This window comes from Amblyraja radiata, chromosome 7, assembly GCF_010909765.2.
Source record: "Amblyraja radiata isolate CabotCenter1 chromosome 7, sAmbRad1.1.pri, whole genome shotgun sequence".
NCBI classification, from domain to species: domain Eukaryota; kingdom Metazoa; phylum Chordata; class Chondrichthyes; order Rajiformes; family Rajidae; genus Amblyraja; species Amblyraja radiata.
The window spans coordinates 51,590,200-51,606,245 of NC_045962.1; the positions used below are offsets into that span (position 1 = coordinate 51,590,200).

Here is a 16,046-nt window from a genome sequence, read left to right on the forward strand (position 1 = left end):
GGGAGGTTTAGGCAGAGTGCACAAAGTTTACCATTGCTCCAATCAATGACTGGGAAAGCTGATTCTGATCACTATCCAGCCACACTTCAAAGTGCTGAGGCTGGCATTGATAATACCTTGAAATATGGAGATACCTCCTTTGGATCAAAGGGAGATCATTCAGCCCCTGAAGATTTTCTCATTTATAACATGTACCTCAACTCCATTTGCCATTGTTAATTGTTATGCTGACCTAACTAAAAACTAAACTCCTTTGCCCAGAAGGTATGAGAATTCCATATTCTCAGCAGTTTTGGGAAGATAATTCTATTTTCCTACAACCTTTGGTGGAAAAAGTGCTTCCTGATATCAGAATATCCTAGCTTTAATATTATGGTTATAACTCATGTTCTGGAGGCAACGCAGAGGAATCAGTTTTTCCATATCCACGTTATCTCAAAAAAAATATTTGCATAGATTTTAGAATGACAGTAAATTGTAATATAACGGAGATGTAACTCATCTGTTCTTAAAAGTGATCTTCGGTGAGCTGGATGATCAAACATCAGTGAATAAGGTGAGATTATACAGGGTCAGGGATTGAGTTATAGAATGGATGACAAAGAGTTTTAGAAAGCAGAGAGGATGGGTAATGATTAGGTCATCAGAGAAGCAACAGGTAGAATGTTTTCAAGTAAAACATTCTCTAATACAATCAGTTCCTGACCTGGAACTGAAAATCACCCAAGAGTGAAACTGAATTTAAATCGTGGGGCTAGGGAATGAGTCACAAGTGAGAAGCATTGGTGAACTTCATGCTTACGGACACAGGCATATGCCCGTATAGTCTTCACTAGGCATAAATGAGGTATTACTTGTTGATAATAAAAATATAAAAGTCATGTTTTATCAAAACAAGAATTTAAATGGGAATAAAGAAAGAAGGATCTGGAAATATTAATGCTTAAATAATTGCAATCAGGTTAAAAAGGCCAAATTAATAAATAATAAAATAACTCCAAGAATTAGGAGGTTAAGAACTAGGGACAGAACTGAGACTAGTCAATCATTGTTTACAATCACATTTGGAAAGCGGTGTATACTGTTGGCTCTCCTAATTCATAAAGGCTTGAGACATACTGGACAAAGTGGTAAAAGAGATTCACAGATCCAGGAATACATTAAGAGAGGCTTATGCCATGTATGTTTTTATTAACAAAAAGTCTAAATAGTGATCCAATAGAGCATTTAAACCATCTAAAATGTAAACAAAGTAAAAAAAGTTTCCACATGTGAAGTGCAAAATAGGTGGCCGTCCATCTAAGATAGACCCTATGAAATCAAGCGGGAAATCAGAACATTCAAAATGTTCAGATGAAGGTGCTCATATGGGATTTGATCTACACAGGGCTATTGAAGCAAATAGTAAAAAATCACTTCAGGAACAGTGAACAGCTGGGGTATGTTGATGAGATTTTATTAAATATTGATTTTTCATGCTTCTTGGAATCATTGACCGTCAATGCAGTCCTTCACTGCCTTTTAGACGGTGGTGAGCCACCTAATTGAACTGATTTGTCCTTCTATTGAAAGTATTCCCGCAATTCTGTTGCTTAGGAATTTCTGAGATTCAGACACAGGGATATATTCCCAAGGATGTTGTGCAACATGTGAGGAACTTGCAGTGATGATATTCCCATGTGTTTATGAATGCAGTCCTTCTGAGTGCTAAAGGATATGGGCTTGGGGTTGCTGTCAGAGTAGCTTTGCTGAGTAACCGCAGTACAGTCGACATTTGTTGGTGCTGGAGGGAATGAATTGTTTAGGTGTTGGATCATTGCGAATAAAGCTGGCTGTTTTGTCTTGGATGGAGTCAACCTTTGAGTTGTTGTTGCACCTACCCAGTTAAGATGGGAGTACTACATCATGCTTCCAACATGCCTTGTTGATGATGGAAATTATCACCACAGGAGTGACTCACCACAAGATACCCAGCTAATCTTTTTTTGTATTTATACAATAGGTTCATTTGAGTTTCATGAAAATATGCTGACTTCTCAGATGTTGATGGTGGAAGACATGGGCTGAATGGCCTGACATTGCGTTGTCTATCTATGTAATTTTATGAAGCCAATCATATTCTTGCATAATTTTTCACTTTCAGTTAGATCAACCCTTAACCTTCTGATGCAGAAAGAATATAAACCAAATTGATGCAACCTGACATCATTAGTTCTTTAAACCCTGATATTATTTAAATGAATTAATAATAAAGTTAATTGATTTTACAAGAGGGTGAGAGGCTAAAACTGAATACCACATTCTGGATCTGGTCTGACAAAGGCTCTGTACAACTGGGATCAAAGCCCAAAACAAGACATTTTGAATGGAACTGAAAATGTGGAAAATACAAGATTTGGAAAATGCACCAAATAACAAACTGCTGGAAGAACTCAGCAGGTCAGACAGCATCTGTGGAAGACTGATGCAGGTTGTCAAACCAAAATACAACCATCTCTTTGCCTCCACAGATGCTACTGGACACGGAAACTGTCTCCAGCAGTTTGCCTCTTGTTGCTTCTTGAAAATGTGGAAGGTTTGGGCAGTACAGTCTGCTTCCCTTGTGTTTTATTCCAATCATAATCCACATCTGCTGCAAAGTACAAACATGTTCTGAACTGGAGGATTCTACAGGGATTATGCTTCTCAGAAACTGGGACAGTTTCAATAATGTCCACTTATTCTTTCTGACCACTATCATAATCCTTGTCCTTTAAGAAGTATGAAATGTATGTTTTTATTTCTCCCAATCCTGCTTGCAATGGATGCACTGCATTAACTTTTCAAGCCAATTTGGGTTGGTTGCATTTCTATTTTATTCCAAGACTGCCTGAGAAACAACTGTGTTGACAGAGCGAGAGAGTGAGAAAGACAGACTCACCTGCAGTAGGAGTGGAAGAGACAGCAGGGAGACATGGTGTTATGAAGCCATCAGCAAAGGGCTGAGCTCCTGCTATGGAGTCTGGGGTCAGTATTGGAACATGGGCAGGGGTTGCAGAGGGAACAGGACCTTGAGTTGAAGCAGGCACTGGAGCAGAGGCAGGAGCAACAGGAACAGGGGTTGGAGTGGGATTAGGGGTAGTGGGGAGTGGAGGGGTACCAGCCGAGCCTTAGGGGAGGGTGTAAAAGAAGGATTAACACAAAGGAGAATATTAGCTGGGACAAGAAAGCTTATTGAGCAGTTAAAGTTCCAATCATGCAAGCATCATACTTATATCATTACAAAACAATATTCTTGAAAGGAATACGCACAAACCAAGTGAAAACTCACTACTCAGATACTCTGAAGTCATACCACCCAACTCAGACAGTCTGATACAAGGAGATGGCCCGTTTCAAACAGTACACAGATATCAACAAGCAATTATTAATCTGCTCGCCATACCTTGAATTGCTGTTCTGATACTACAAAATACTTCCTCAAAGGTTACTGCATGTATTTCACCCAGGTGGCTTTGCTTGAAGGCAAATAATGGCAATGTGAACTTCAGCACCAGGTTTAGTCACTGAATCTTCACAACAAATTCTGACCCTTTCAGCCAAACTCCACACTCAGTTTCAAGTCACTAGATTGTGCTCAGAAGTGACAACCTCATCTACCTGGTTCAGGGGGAGGGAGGCTGAGGGTGGCACCCTTGAAAAGTTGACAGGGTTCAGAAATGACAACACAGCACAGAGTTATATCCAATAAGGATGGCAATGAGGGTACTGATTGGGGATGATCAGCCATGAATATATCGATTGGCGGTGCTGGCTCGAAGGGCCGAATGGCCTACTCCTGCACCCAATGTCTATTGTCTAATGATGGAGGTAGTTGCATAGAAGAGTTAAATACATTCCATCACAATCCGCTTTGAAATGTCGGTTTCTACCCTCCCCAATGAAATTCTTCAAGTTGAGTACAGGGCCAACAGCACAAGTGCTACCATATTATTTTGGTAATGGCATCAAGATTTCTCAATGGCTTCAGAAATACACCAAGATGGTCAACACATGAGGATCAAGGGGTAGCAGGGTGAGGGCAGGAAGGAAATTCCATCCCTTCAGCAGTTTATAAATTGGACCAAAATGGAAATTTAGAGATATTGGTCAGTTTATTGAAGCTTGACAACATATTTTCATCTAATATCAAGTTCACAAGCACGAGATAGTGGTTGGCCTGTGGTAATCTACTCTCACAATCACATAACGTAAATTGTCCTAAAGGTATTGTTGTTGGCAATATGGGAAAATTAAATGGGTACAATCAGGATTGATGCAAATAGGTGCCTAATGGTGCAGGTTTGTGCTCTAAAGGACCTGTTCGGATGCTAAATCCCTCTATATGATAAATAACCTTTGCAAACTGCTGCATTCATTCTGTATACATTATCACTGTTCCAAAGTTCTGATAGAGCTGCACTCATACCAGCGAATCCTACTTATGAGCACTGTTAACATCACCTTCCATCTGTTTGAGAAAAGATAAGAGAGTAATCAGTAGATCGTTGGATATGTGCTACCTTTGTGGATGAGGGGCTTTCCTGCACTGTTGGGTAGATATCTGTGATACAATTGCTTTGAGAAAGATGAGCTAGAAGCTCGCCTGCTTCTAAAGCACAAGATTTCAACAACACACCCAGGAAGTCGTCTACATCATCATCAGCAGGTGAATGCTCTCAACCACTTTTTCTTTTAACTGAAAGAACTGTATTGGCCGATGACTGATCTTGTAATTGGGATTACTGAATGAACCTAACATGGATCATGTACTTATAACTGAAGTTGGGCTCAAATGCATCAGCCTCAACTTTGGTCGTTACTTGGTGGGGTTCACTCTCTTCCTCAATAGTTACTTAATTATCAGCCGCTATTTACAGGTGATGTCATCATACTACAGAGCTTTCATCTGATCCATTAGTGTGGATTGGTTAGCTCAAGCTGCTTTTGCTTATCAGCCTGTGTTGCAGTTTTGCCAGGTTGGCACATTTTTCTACTCCGGGCAAATCATTCCACACAATTGTGAAACACTGCAGATACTTAAGATCTGAAATAACAACAGAAAATGTTTCAAACACTCAGACAATACTAGTAGAGTTAACAAGAGAGATCAGTGACCTCCCAACCTTTCCAACAAAAGGTAATTAATCTGAGATGTTCACTCAACCACTCTCTCCACGTATGTTGCCTGACAAGGCTGACATTTCCACTTTATTTTTTAATCTTTCCACCCACTTCATCCAAACAGGAATGGACCCCAAGCTTGTTAGTATTGGGAGGCCAAGCTGAACGAATAGGAAAAGAAAAACTAAGATGAACCAAAATGTTGACAGCAGGTTGCAGTGCCAGTTCCTGTGAGGTAAAGCAAGGATTGTGAGCCCACAAGAGAGCACAGGAAGGAAAGGGCGAGCAAGGGGAAGAGGACGGATTAGAAAGAGCACGAGAGCGAGTGCAAGGAAAAAGATCATAACATGTTAAAGACCATGGATCGCAACAAAATAAATGTGAGGCACATTGCCTGGACTATCCCTTACCTGGATACACACTAGGTGGAGAAGGGGTCGGCACAGCAATGGGGACTCCAACACTCCCGCTGCCACTGTTCTCTCTGCTGCTACTGCGGCTGCTTGGGTGGCTTCCCCCACTGCTTCCACTGCTACTGTAATACACACATCACAGCACAAGTCAGTGCTCACAGAGGGCCACAGGGACCTTTCGCCTTCTGCAAATAAAATCACAATCCTGTTCTCTACAGGTCACAAGGATCTGTGAAGATAGAGACAACATCAACACTTCATGCTAATGATTTTTTACCAGAACGCATATTTTTCCTGGTTCCCTCATCTACCTGAGGCCAGAACCTCTGGAAACTGCAGACGCAATGTGCGGTTGGCTGCATCACTTGGAGATATATGCTTACTGCTGGCTCTCACCCCACATTGTTCCCCTTGCACTCAGCCCAAATACCATGTTCACAATGGACATGTGAAATTTCGAAATTTCGAATCTCAGAATCAATGCAGTACAGAGGGTGACCATTTGACCAATCAAGCCCAAGCTTAATCTTTGTAAGAACAACCAAGTCAGTCCCATTTCCTGGCGCTTTCTCCATTTATCTGTAATTTTTATTCCTCAAGTATTTACAAGGTCCTCTTTGGAAGCAATCTGTATGCATTTCTCTGCAATCTGCATTCCTGCAAGTTAATGCCCCAAAACAGGAATAGTTATATTTCTTCTAAAGTCCTATACTGAACAAAAGATGTTTGAAAAGACAGGTTGATTGTGAAGCACTTTAGGCTTTCTGTGGTTGTGAAGACATCTGTAACAATCCAAACTTTGAGAAAATGAAACATTAAGAAATGGGAATATTAGAAAAAACTAACTAGGAAATGAACCATCCTTCATTCATTTTCTCAACTCTCATCAACCAATATAAATATAAGCCCACTGACTCCCAAAGGTACCTCAATTGAATTTCTTTCCACCCTATTTCCTATCAGAATGTCTCAATTCTCCATGTTTCTCCTCTATTGCATTTAATCAAACTTGTATTTCCTTTCCTGGCCCATTCCTAATTCACTCCATTCATTTCCTACTGTACTTTCTTTGCAAGGCACAAGATGGAACACTTGCTCTTTTACATCCAGTTTCAACATCCAGCCCTGAATACATTTTTCAGGTAACTCCTTTGAACCCTGATCACTTGCAATTTAATTCCCTGCCTGATGACACCTTGACCTAATTCCTCTTCCCTGTTGCAATTAGGTTCAATTTAAACTCGTTGAATGTTCTTTTAGTAAGGAGATGAGGAGAAATTTCTTTAGTCAAAAGGTGGTGAATCTGTGGAATTCTTTGCCACAGAAGGCTGTGGAGGCCAAGAGTTGATATTTTTTAAGGCAGAGATAGATAGATTCTTAATTAGTACAGGTGTCAGAAGTTATGGGGAGAAGGCAGGAGAATGGGATTAGGGGGGGGATAGATAGATTAGCCATGATTGAATGGCGGAGTAGACGATGGGCAAATTGCCTAATTTTACTCCTATTCCTTATGACCTTAAGTAATAACATCTCAATCTTCAATTAAGCATCTTACAGGCATCCAGAATCAGTATCAAGTTCAGGAATGTTAAATTAGAACTGCAGCCCCAAAGAGCAGCTGTTGGAATTGTGCTATTTTCACTTCCACCTGCTTACTTCCACCCTCTCTGGCTTTGCACTCCCAATCCCATACTTATTTAATTTTGCCTGCCCTCAACCTCATGACAAAGGTTCCATTGATGTTGCTTTTCCTCCTTTGTACATCCTTAAAACCTGCCAAACCTCTTAACTTTTTCTTATTCCGAGGAAAGATAAATCATCTGAAATGTTAACCATTTCTTTCGTTCAGATGCTGACTGACATGCTGACATTACAAGAATTTTGCCTTTAAAAAAATAAATAAAACCGATCCTTCTGCCAACCTCTCCCAATAGTTCAGACTTATGCTGGACTGCATTTTCAAGGGTACTAGCTATCTTCTATCCATGACTATGATGACCGCATACATTTCAAAGTTCTGCACCACCAAGATATTTGATGAGAACACAGCTCAATCCAATTCCTGACTTCACAACCGATTCTGTATAAAATAAACCACAATTGCTCTGTCTAAACCACAAGAACTGCAGTGTATACAACAGAGTCCCTGGTTAATGCTCCAATTCCTACTAATTCCATAATAACGTTTAAATTTCAAATGAAAATCTAAAATAAAAACTCCCATCAGACATGTGGCTTCTTAAATCTAACTTCAGCACAGCAGTGTGGGTCAGGTTGCCAGGACCCTGCGCTCTCTATACCTGTATGTCCTTGTTCTCTGATTTACAGAAGCTGTCCGCACTGGACTTTGTTGCTGTGAGGAGCTCATGTTGCGAGTTGGACTCGGTACATAGTCATTTGGCACCACCGGAGGGCGCACGGGCTCCAGTGTCCGATAAGGAGAATGTCGACTACATACAGAGAAGAGAAATTAGTTCAGCCCAATTGTCACCTTACATATTATTCACTCCCATCATTTACAGCTCATGTTGTACCCTTCATACTATTAACTAACAAGCTCATGTGGTAAATTTAAAAATATTTATTAACACATTGTCGATGAGAACATGGGGAGAATAAACAAATGTGATTAATATAAGATCAGTGTAAATGGGTAGCTGGTTTATGGACGACAAGTACTTGGAGGGTCGAAGGATCTGTTTCCATGCTGTATCTCTTAACATACTATCAATAGCATGTATTCCAAATTGTAAACCATTTATTGGCACAATGATAGTAGAGACTTCCCTTTAAGAGAGAGGTCAATAACAAAAGGAACACAGATTGAAGGGAAAATTGAGGAAAGTGGGGTTCTGAAATTTGTGGCCTAAATGGAGCCAGAATCCCTCGTCACATAAGCTTGATGAACAGCTAAGTGCTGTAAACTATAAGATCACAAAGAGCTGGATGCTCCGTTCTGAACTGCCTGGGCATCCTCGGTCAAACGGCCTCCATCTGTGCCATAGAATTCTATTATTAATTCTACTTATACTATTTTTATACTTTTTAATTGTGGTTGTTACGGTAACATCTTTTGCAGTATTTAATGACGCACTTCTGCTGCCAAATATCCCATTTCTTTTCCTTCATTCCCTGACAGTGGTCTGTTTAGACAACACCCTTCATTGCTATTGAACAAACAAATGGGGCCTTGGGTAATACTGCATCTGTAAAGCCCCACCATTAGGATGTCAGTTTAGATCACATACTCAATTCGGAGAAGGATAAAGAAACAAATAAATCAGGACCAGGAAAAGGCTATTCAATCTTTTGAGACTGTTCTGCTGTTTAATACAATCTTAGAAGCAGGCATGCTACTCACAGGTCATAAGGGACTGCCAATTTTAACTCCTTTGAATATTCAAAACAGTTATCATATGGAAAGCATCAATGGAATGCACAACTGTGTGGTCATTGTAGTGGTACTGGTGATAACACTGCAACCAGCATTGATGGTGAGGGAGGAAAGAAGTCCACAGAGATGATGTTCCAGAAGACTGACAGGTGTCTAATGTTGTACTGTTATTTAATAAGGGAAGCAAGGACAAGCCGGGATACTACAGGCCTGTGAGCCTGATGTCATTGTTAGGAATATTGTTGGAGGGGAACCTTAGGGACAGGATCTAACAGCATTTGGATAGGCACAGATTAATTAGGAATAGTTGATATGGCTTTGTGTGTGGGATCTCATGTCTCACAAATTAGTTGTTTTTTTAAAAAGAGATCACCAAGAGGACTGATGAGGGCATGGCGGTGGACATTGTCCACATGGACTTCACCAAATTCCTCATGGTAGGCTAACCGAGAAGATAAGTGCATATGGAATACAAGGTGAGCTAGCCAATTGGGTTCAAATGACTTGGAGGAAAGAGTCACAGGGTAGTAGTGGAGGACTGCTTTGCCGATTAAAGGGCTGTGATCAATGGAGTAATGCAAGGATTGGTGCAGGATCCACTGTTGTTAGATATCTACATTAAAGATTTGGATGGCAATGTAGTTAACATTGTTAGTAAATTTACAGAAAACACCAAAATTAGTGGGGTAGTGGACAGTGAAGAATGATATCCGTTTACAACAGGATCTAGATCAGTTGGGAAGGTGGGTCAAGGAATGGCACATTGATCAGTATGAGATGTTGCGTTTCGGTATGTCACACTGGGGCAGGACTTGCATAGAAAATGCAAGAGTCCTTGAGAGAATTGACGAAGAGAGAGATCTGGAAGTACAGGTGTGTGGTTGTGGGAAATGGTGACTTAAGTGGACTATGATGAAGATGGCCTTTGGCATGCTTGCTGTTTATGAATGATCCACAGCAACACACACATAGTGAAGATCAATCTTTATTCCATAGGCAAAGAGGAACATTCAAACTGCCAGCTATTCTCATCTAGCTCCGCTGGCTTGTGAGAGAGAGAGAGCGAGTCAGGTGACCATGCTAGTGTAAAGCTATGTAGTACCGTAATACCATGTAACGGGTGCCATGCACATATGTGTAGTGGAGATTATAAATGGCATGAATTAATAAGGGTTAATCTACATCCCTTCTCTTAAAGAAGCAAAGCATATATAGAGTGGTTGGTGGAGCATATTGTCAAACACCAGTATAAGGTGCGGCATTTATTATTTTACTGCATATGTGAGCACATAAAACAAAACGGGTCATGCACAGTTCAAGTGTAGCCAGTAAATTTTCCAATCAGCGGGTTTGGCTTGCAGACACAACCAGCACATGTACGGTAATACCCCTCATCCTTCTCTGAGGGAGCAAGTCCCTTATCGGGCGAACGCGGAGAAGAAGACACCGGTGGAGATGGTGGCACCGGGGAAGGCATGGATGGTGCTGGCGCTGGCAGAGGAATCGCTGGAGTAGCATTCGCAGAGCATGAAGGAAGACTGGCGGGCTGGTCCAGGTAAGGACGCGGAGGTGCCGGTTCTTTAACCGGGAGGAGCTGTTGGCGGGTTCGCCGATAGATGCCAATGTCAATACTGACCAAGTATAAGCGTGGTTCTGGACCCCAGAACCACTCTGAGGCGGTCGTAACCTCGGAGTGACCACAAGCAGACAACCTGTCCCTTGTTGAGCGGTTGAAGCGGAGAGCTGGTTTTATCGTAGTATTTCCTTTTAATGTCGCGGCGGCGTTGGAGCTGGGATTGGATAACCGATGGTGCACGAACTTGTGGTTCTAGTAGTTGCTTGGCCATCGGCAGAGTGGAGCGGGTTCGCCGTGACATGAGCCTTCGGCTGCAGATCCCAGGAGAGGGTCATGGACGATGTTCCGTAGGTTGAGTAAGTCGAGATAAACATCAGAGCCAGCCCTGTGTGAGCGTTCCATTAGTTCTTTTGCACTTCTTACCGCGCGCTCAGCCAGGCCGTTGGACTGCGGGTACTCTGGGCTGCTGGTGATGTGGTGAAAGTCCCAGTTTTTCACAAAATTCCTGAATAGCTGACTGGAGAAATTAGTTCCATTTGAGAGTAGCTTTCAGGGGGCTCCGTGGACAGAGAAGTGGCAAGTTCGTGTCTGAATGACCATGGCTGAGGTCGGGCTACTGGGCAGGTCGATTTCAAACCATCCTGAGTAGGAATAGACTAAAACCAGGTATTGTTTGCCGTGCCACTCAAAGATGTCGGCTCCTACTGTGGACCTGGGTAAGTCCGGTGTGGGGTGCGGGAGGCAGTAGTTTCTGTTGGTGCGGGGTCAGGCTATTGCAGATCGGGCAGGCAGCAACTTTCTCGAGAATGTAGTCAGCCATGTCAGGCCAGAAAAGCATACCTTTTGCATGTTGGAGAGTTATTTCTGCAGGGGGATGGCCCCCATGGACAATGTCGAAGTACTTGTTGTGAAGAGACGTCAGGATGACTACCTTATGTTCTTTCATTGTGATGCCGTCTTGAATGACCAGTTCGTCGCGGACAGGGTAAAATGGGCGGACAGCTTGTGGCAGGTGATGCTGTTTGTCTGGCTAGCCGCGGCAGATGACAGTGGCCAGCGATTGTAGTGTTTCGTCTGCAGCTGCTTGTGCCACTAGGATGTCTAAGCCGGCAGATGGAAGGTAGGAGACCATCATAACCGTGTACCCCTCATGCTCATCATCAGACAGGTGTTTTTCGCAGGTTGGGCAAGGTGCCCGTGAGAGAGTGTCAGCTAAGTACATGTCCTTACCGTGTTTGTAGGTTAGTCTGATGTCATAATTCTGTAGTTCCATCATCATGCGTTGTAAACGCGCTGGTGCCATGTGGATCGGTTTACTGAGGATACTGACCTAGGGCTGGTGATCTGTTTCGACCGTGATCGGGTTGCGAAAGATAAAGTCCTTGAATTTCTTGCAGGCAAAAGTTACTGCGAGTAGCTCCTTTTCAATTTGAACGTAGCGCTGTTCAGTGTCGGTCATGGTGCGAGGCATAGGCAACTGGTCTGGGACCCTTCCGGTCGTATTGTAGGCAAGCAGCACCCAGTCCATACTGAGAGGCATCACAGGTGAGGGTGACGGGTAACCTGGCATCAAAGTATGTGAGGGTTGGACCGCAAGACATTAGTTGTTTTGAGGGTTTCAAATGCCCTCTGCTGGTGCTGGGACCAGTGGGTATCCTTGTGGGTCAGTTGTCGCAGCGGGCTGACAGCTCGCTGAAGTTTGGGATGAATTTTCCCAGGTAGTTTACCATACCTAGAAATCGTTGTAGAGCTGTCACGTCCGTAGGTGCTGGCATTTCGTTGATGGCAATGGTTTCAGACGGGTCTGGCCTGAGTCCGTTGTTGGTGAACACGTGGCCCACATAAGTCACTTCGTCGACCCGAAATCTGCACTTGAGAGGGTTGAGTTTGAGATTTACCTCCCTGGCACGATCCAGGATCTGCTTCAGGTTTGAGTCGTGTTCTTGTGCGTTGCGCCCAGCGATCAGGATGTCGTCCATGATTCGCGACGTTAACATGGAGGATGCATGGTCTAGTGGTATTTGTCAAAATGAGTTATTTGCATCTGGGACAGAAAAGACTGTGGCTTTACGCAGGTTGGCTGCGACCTCTTCCACTGTCCGCATCGGGTGGTGTGGTCATTTGATGGCAGTATTTAAATCTTTAGGGTTGATGCAGATCCTTATTTCGTCTTTGTTCTTCTCGACTGCTGTAACCATGGTGGAGGTCCAGGAGGAGGGGTCGTTGACGGGGGCTATTACAGCCAGTGTTTCCATTCTGTATAATTCTGCTTTCATGCGGTCCTTCATTGCGTGCGAGATTTGTTGAGGAGAACCGCGTTGTCGGTTACAATGCTGTATAGCGTGGGAAGCTTGCCCAGCTGGTTATCAAAAAGGTCTTTGTATTGTTCGAGCAGTTGTTGGGTGGGACTTTGAGAGGTTGACAGCTGGTACACAGTTTTGCCGAAGAAGACTAGGTTCATATCGCGGCATGCATCAATGCTCAGAAGGAGGGGCACTTCCCCTCTAACGATGAAAAACTCCAGGTTGTAAACTTGAGACGCTAGATGGCATTGTAATGTGACCGTACCAACTGGTTGCTACTCGCTCCCACCAAATGGATGCAACCTTGAGTTTGTTTTCATGACAGTTTCGTTGTTGTGAATTCTTTGGAAGTCGATTAGAGAGACCACGTTACATCTCGCTCCGGTATCTATCTTAGCAGCAACTCTGGTGTTGTTGAAACTGAGCGTTGTCATGGGATCACTGTCTGTAGACGGTGAATCGGATATACAAGAATGTATGTTTTGGCTGACTTCTTGCAGGTTCTGCAGTCGTGGTTCTGCTGGAACTGTTGATTCTGTCAGTGCCTCGTGGGTAAGTGAAGGCTCAAGCGCATAGAGAGATTGTTGTGGCTGGACCCTGTTGGCACGAGCATGGCAGCACCAGATAAAGTGACTTTTCTTTTTGCAATAGTGACAAATTTTGCCATACGCGAGGCACTGCTCACGAAATTTAGGGTGTGAGCCACCGCAATTACCAGTTATGGACGATCAGTTTCCCTCCCTGGGGCTGTAGGCGGTTGTCGAGGGGTTAATGTTTGTCGCGGGGACCCACAGAAGACATGGACATCGTAGGCAGAGTGTGGTCCCGGTCCCACGGCTTTGGTATGGGTGTCAGTGTATTCTGCAACCCGGCAGGCACGTTCAACCTTATGTAGTGTAAGTTCCTCATTCCGGAGTAAATCATTTCTCACCTTGTCATTCGGGATGCCATATACGAGTCTGCCGCGGATGAGTACGTCACCGTCTTGGAAGTGGCATCTAACTGCGATGCTCTTGAGTGCGCCAATGTAGGATTCAACCGTTTCGTCCTCTTGTTGGCTACGGAAAAAAAGCTTGTGGTGCTCCATGATAACATTAGTGCGAAGTTGGCACAGGTCTCTGAACTTTCAGAGAAGGCAGACGGGGTCTCTGATGGACTCTACCGGGGTCACAACATGTGTTACCGCATCGGCATATGCTGGGGCGTAGTAGAAATCCTGCGCTCACAGGGCAGCCTCTGTGTCCGCTACGTTGAGGAGAATTGATGCAACGGTGTGGGGAGCAGCTCCAGGGTGGGCAGCATCTATAAAAATTCCGAATTCCACTTCGAAGATTCGCCAATGTTCGACAAGTTCACTGTCGAACACCAAAGGATCTGGTTTACGGAAGGAACCTGCCATGGTTCGATGTTAAAAAAAAACTAAAATAACTTCAGGCAAAAGAGTTGGAGACGTGTTTATGAATAATCCACAGCAACACACACATAGTGAAGATCAATCTTTATTCCATAGGCAAAGAGGAACATTCAAACAGCCAGCTATTCTCATCTAGCTCCGCTGGCTTGTGAGAGAGAGCGAGTTAGGTGACCTTGCTAATGTAAAGCTATGTAGTACCGTAATACCGTGTAAAGGGTGGCATGCTCATATGTGTAGTAGAGATTATAAATTGCATGAATTAATAAGTGTTAATCTACACTTGCCTTCTTGAGAAGAGTATTAAAGACAAATGTTGGAATATCAATGGTGAGACCACAGTTGGAGTACTGGGTGCAGTTCTGATTCCCCATCTCCAGGATGAATGTCATTAAGTTGGAATGGATACAGAAGAGATTCATTAGGAAGTTACATGGAGTTATAAGAAGAGGCTTGTTAGGGCTGGCACTCAATGAGCATAGGAGGCTGAGGGGTAACCATGTTTAATTGTACAATATTCTGAGGGGCATGGATAAAGTGAATGCTCAGTCTTTTTTTTTAGGGTGGATGATTCTAAACATTGAAGACATAGGCTTAAGGTGAGAGGGGAGATATTTAAGAGGGACCTCAGAGGGTGGTCTGTATCCGGAATGAGCTATGGAAGCAAATATGATTATGATGTGTAAAAGACTATTGGACAGATATATGGATAGGAAGGATTTTAGAGGGTTATGGGCTAAATGCAAGAACATGCCCAGAATGCCAAATTGGTCAGAATGGACAATGTTGGCCAAAGGGCCCGTTTCCGTGGTGTATTGCTCTAAGACTCTTTGACACTGTACTATGGTTGATCAAGGCCAGTGACTAATGTAAACTGTATACCTTAGCAGGACAAGCAAAAGCAAAGCCATGCTCATCTGCAAAACCCTCTCCATGTTTCAACAGTGTTACTGACACCATCTGGATTCCAACATGACCATTCAATAACTGTAGATGCAATGAGAGGTGTTGCCTGCATCACCAACCAGAGGTGGGAAAAGTGCATCAAATATAAGAATTTGACTATAATATAGGACTATAAACCTAGAATTCTACCAAAATTCCTGCAGACTGACTGGAATCACTCCCCACTTACCCGAGGGTGCCCTTCCCCGACACTGGGGGGCTGGGCGGTTTCTGTGTGGGTGGGGTGCTACGTGGAAGTCCACCCATCTTCATATTTTGTGTGCTAACCTGGAACGAATAAATCAAGACAAAGAGAGAGAGAGAAGGGTTGGTGAATGCAAATTTGGCAATTTCAATGACACCAAGGAGACTGATGCAGAAGTTTATTCAGAACAGAAGGCAACAACAGAAAGAAGATGTAAAGGGTAACAAGGCCATGCAAAGTGTTTTTCTACAGGTTTCTAGGTGACTAAGTAATCTATCTCCTTACAGAACAGGTACAGGGCTTGTAATTTAAAATTATATGAAAGCAAGACATGACAGATATAAGTGACAAATATACTACTGTCCTGTCAGCGTGACAGGGAAAAATGGGTTTATGTTTTGGGTGAAATCTGCCCACAGGAACTGGGCAAATATTTCATGCACGGCATCAGACCATGTCTCTGACATGCTGACCAACTTGCTGTGCATTGCTTATATTTTCTATTTAATTTCAAATTTCATGGCAATTTTTAAATAACTCGTTGCTTTGGAAACAGAGTGAACAAACAGCCACAACAATAAACGACAGTTTCACTCAGGCAAACATCAGTGGATTGGGTCAGGTAAGGATAGGTGAATGGCACATGTGTGGAAAGAG

The 16,046-nt window shown here is 43.2% G+C and overlaps 1 protein-coding gene across 13 annotated transcripts in view; it reads right to left on the reverse strand.

The window, feature by feature from the left end:
* The window catches only part of abi2 (abl interactor 2), a 110,951-nt gene that overhangs the window by 27,431 nt on the left and 67,474 nt on the right, over window positions 1-16,046 (reverse strand). For 3 of the 13 annotated variants that reach the window (XM_033024490.1, XM_033024492.1, XM_033024488.1), the window contains 4 exons: window positions 15,375-15,472; window positions 7,856-8,005; window positions 5,553-5,677; window positions 2,921-3,148 (listed from right to left, as the gene is read on the reverse strand). In XM_033024490.1, the coding sequence (XP_032880381.1) occupies window positions 2,921-3,148; window positions 5,553-5,677; window positions 7,856-8,005; window positions 15,375-15,472 (601 nt within the window). The remainder of the gene's footprint in view (window positions 1-2,920; window positions 3,149-5,552; window positions 5,678-7,855; window positions 8,006-15,374; window positions 15,473-16,046) is intronic. The other 10 variants (XM_033024491.1, XM_033024489.1, XM_033024494.1 and 7 more) reach the window with 5 other exon arrangements.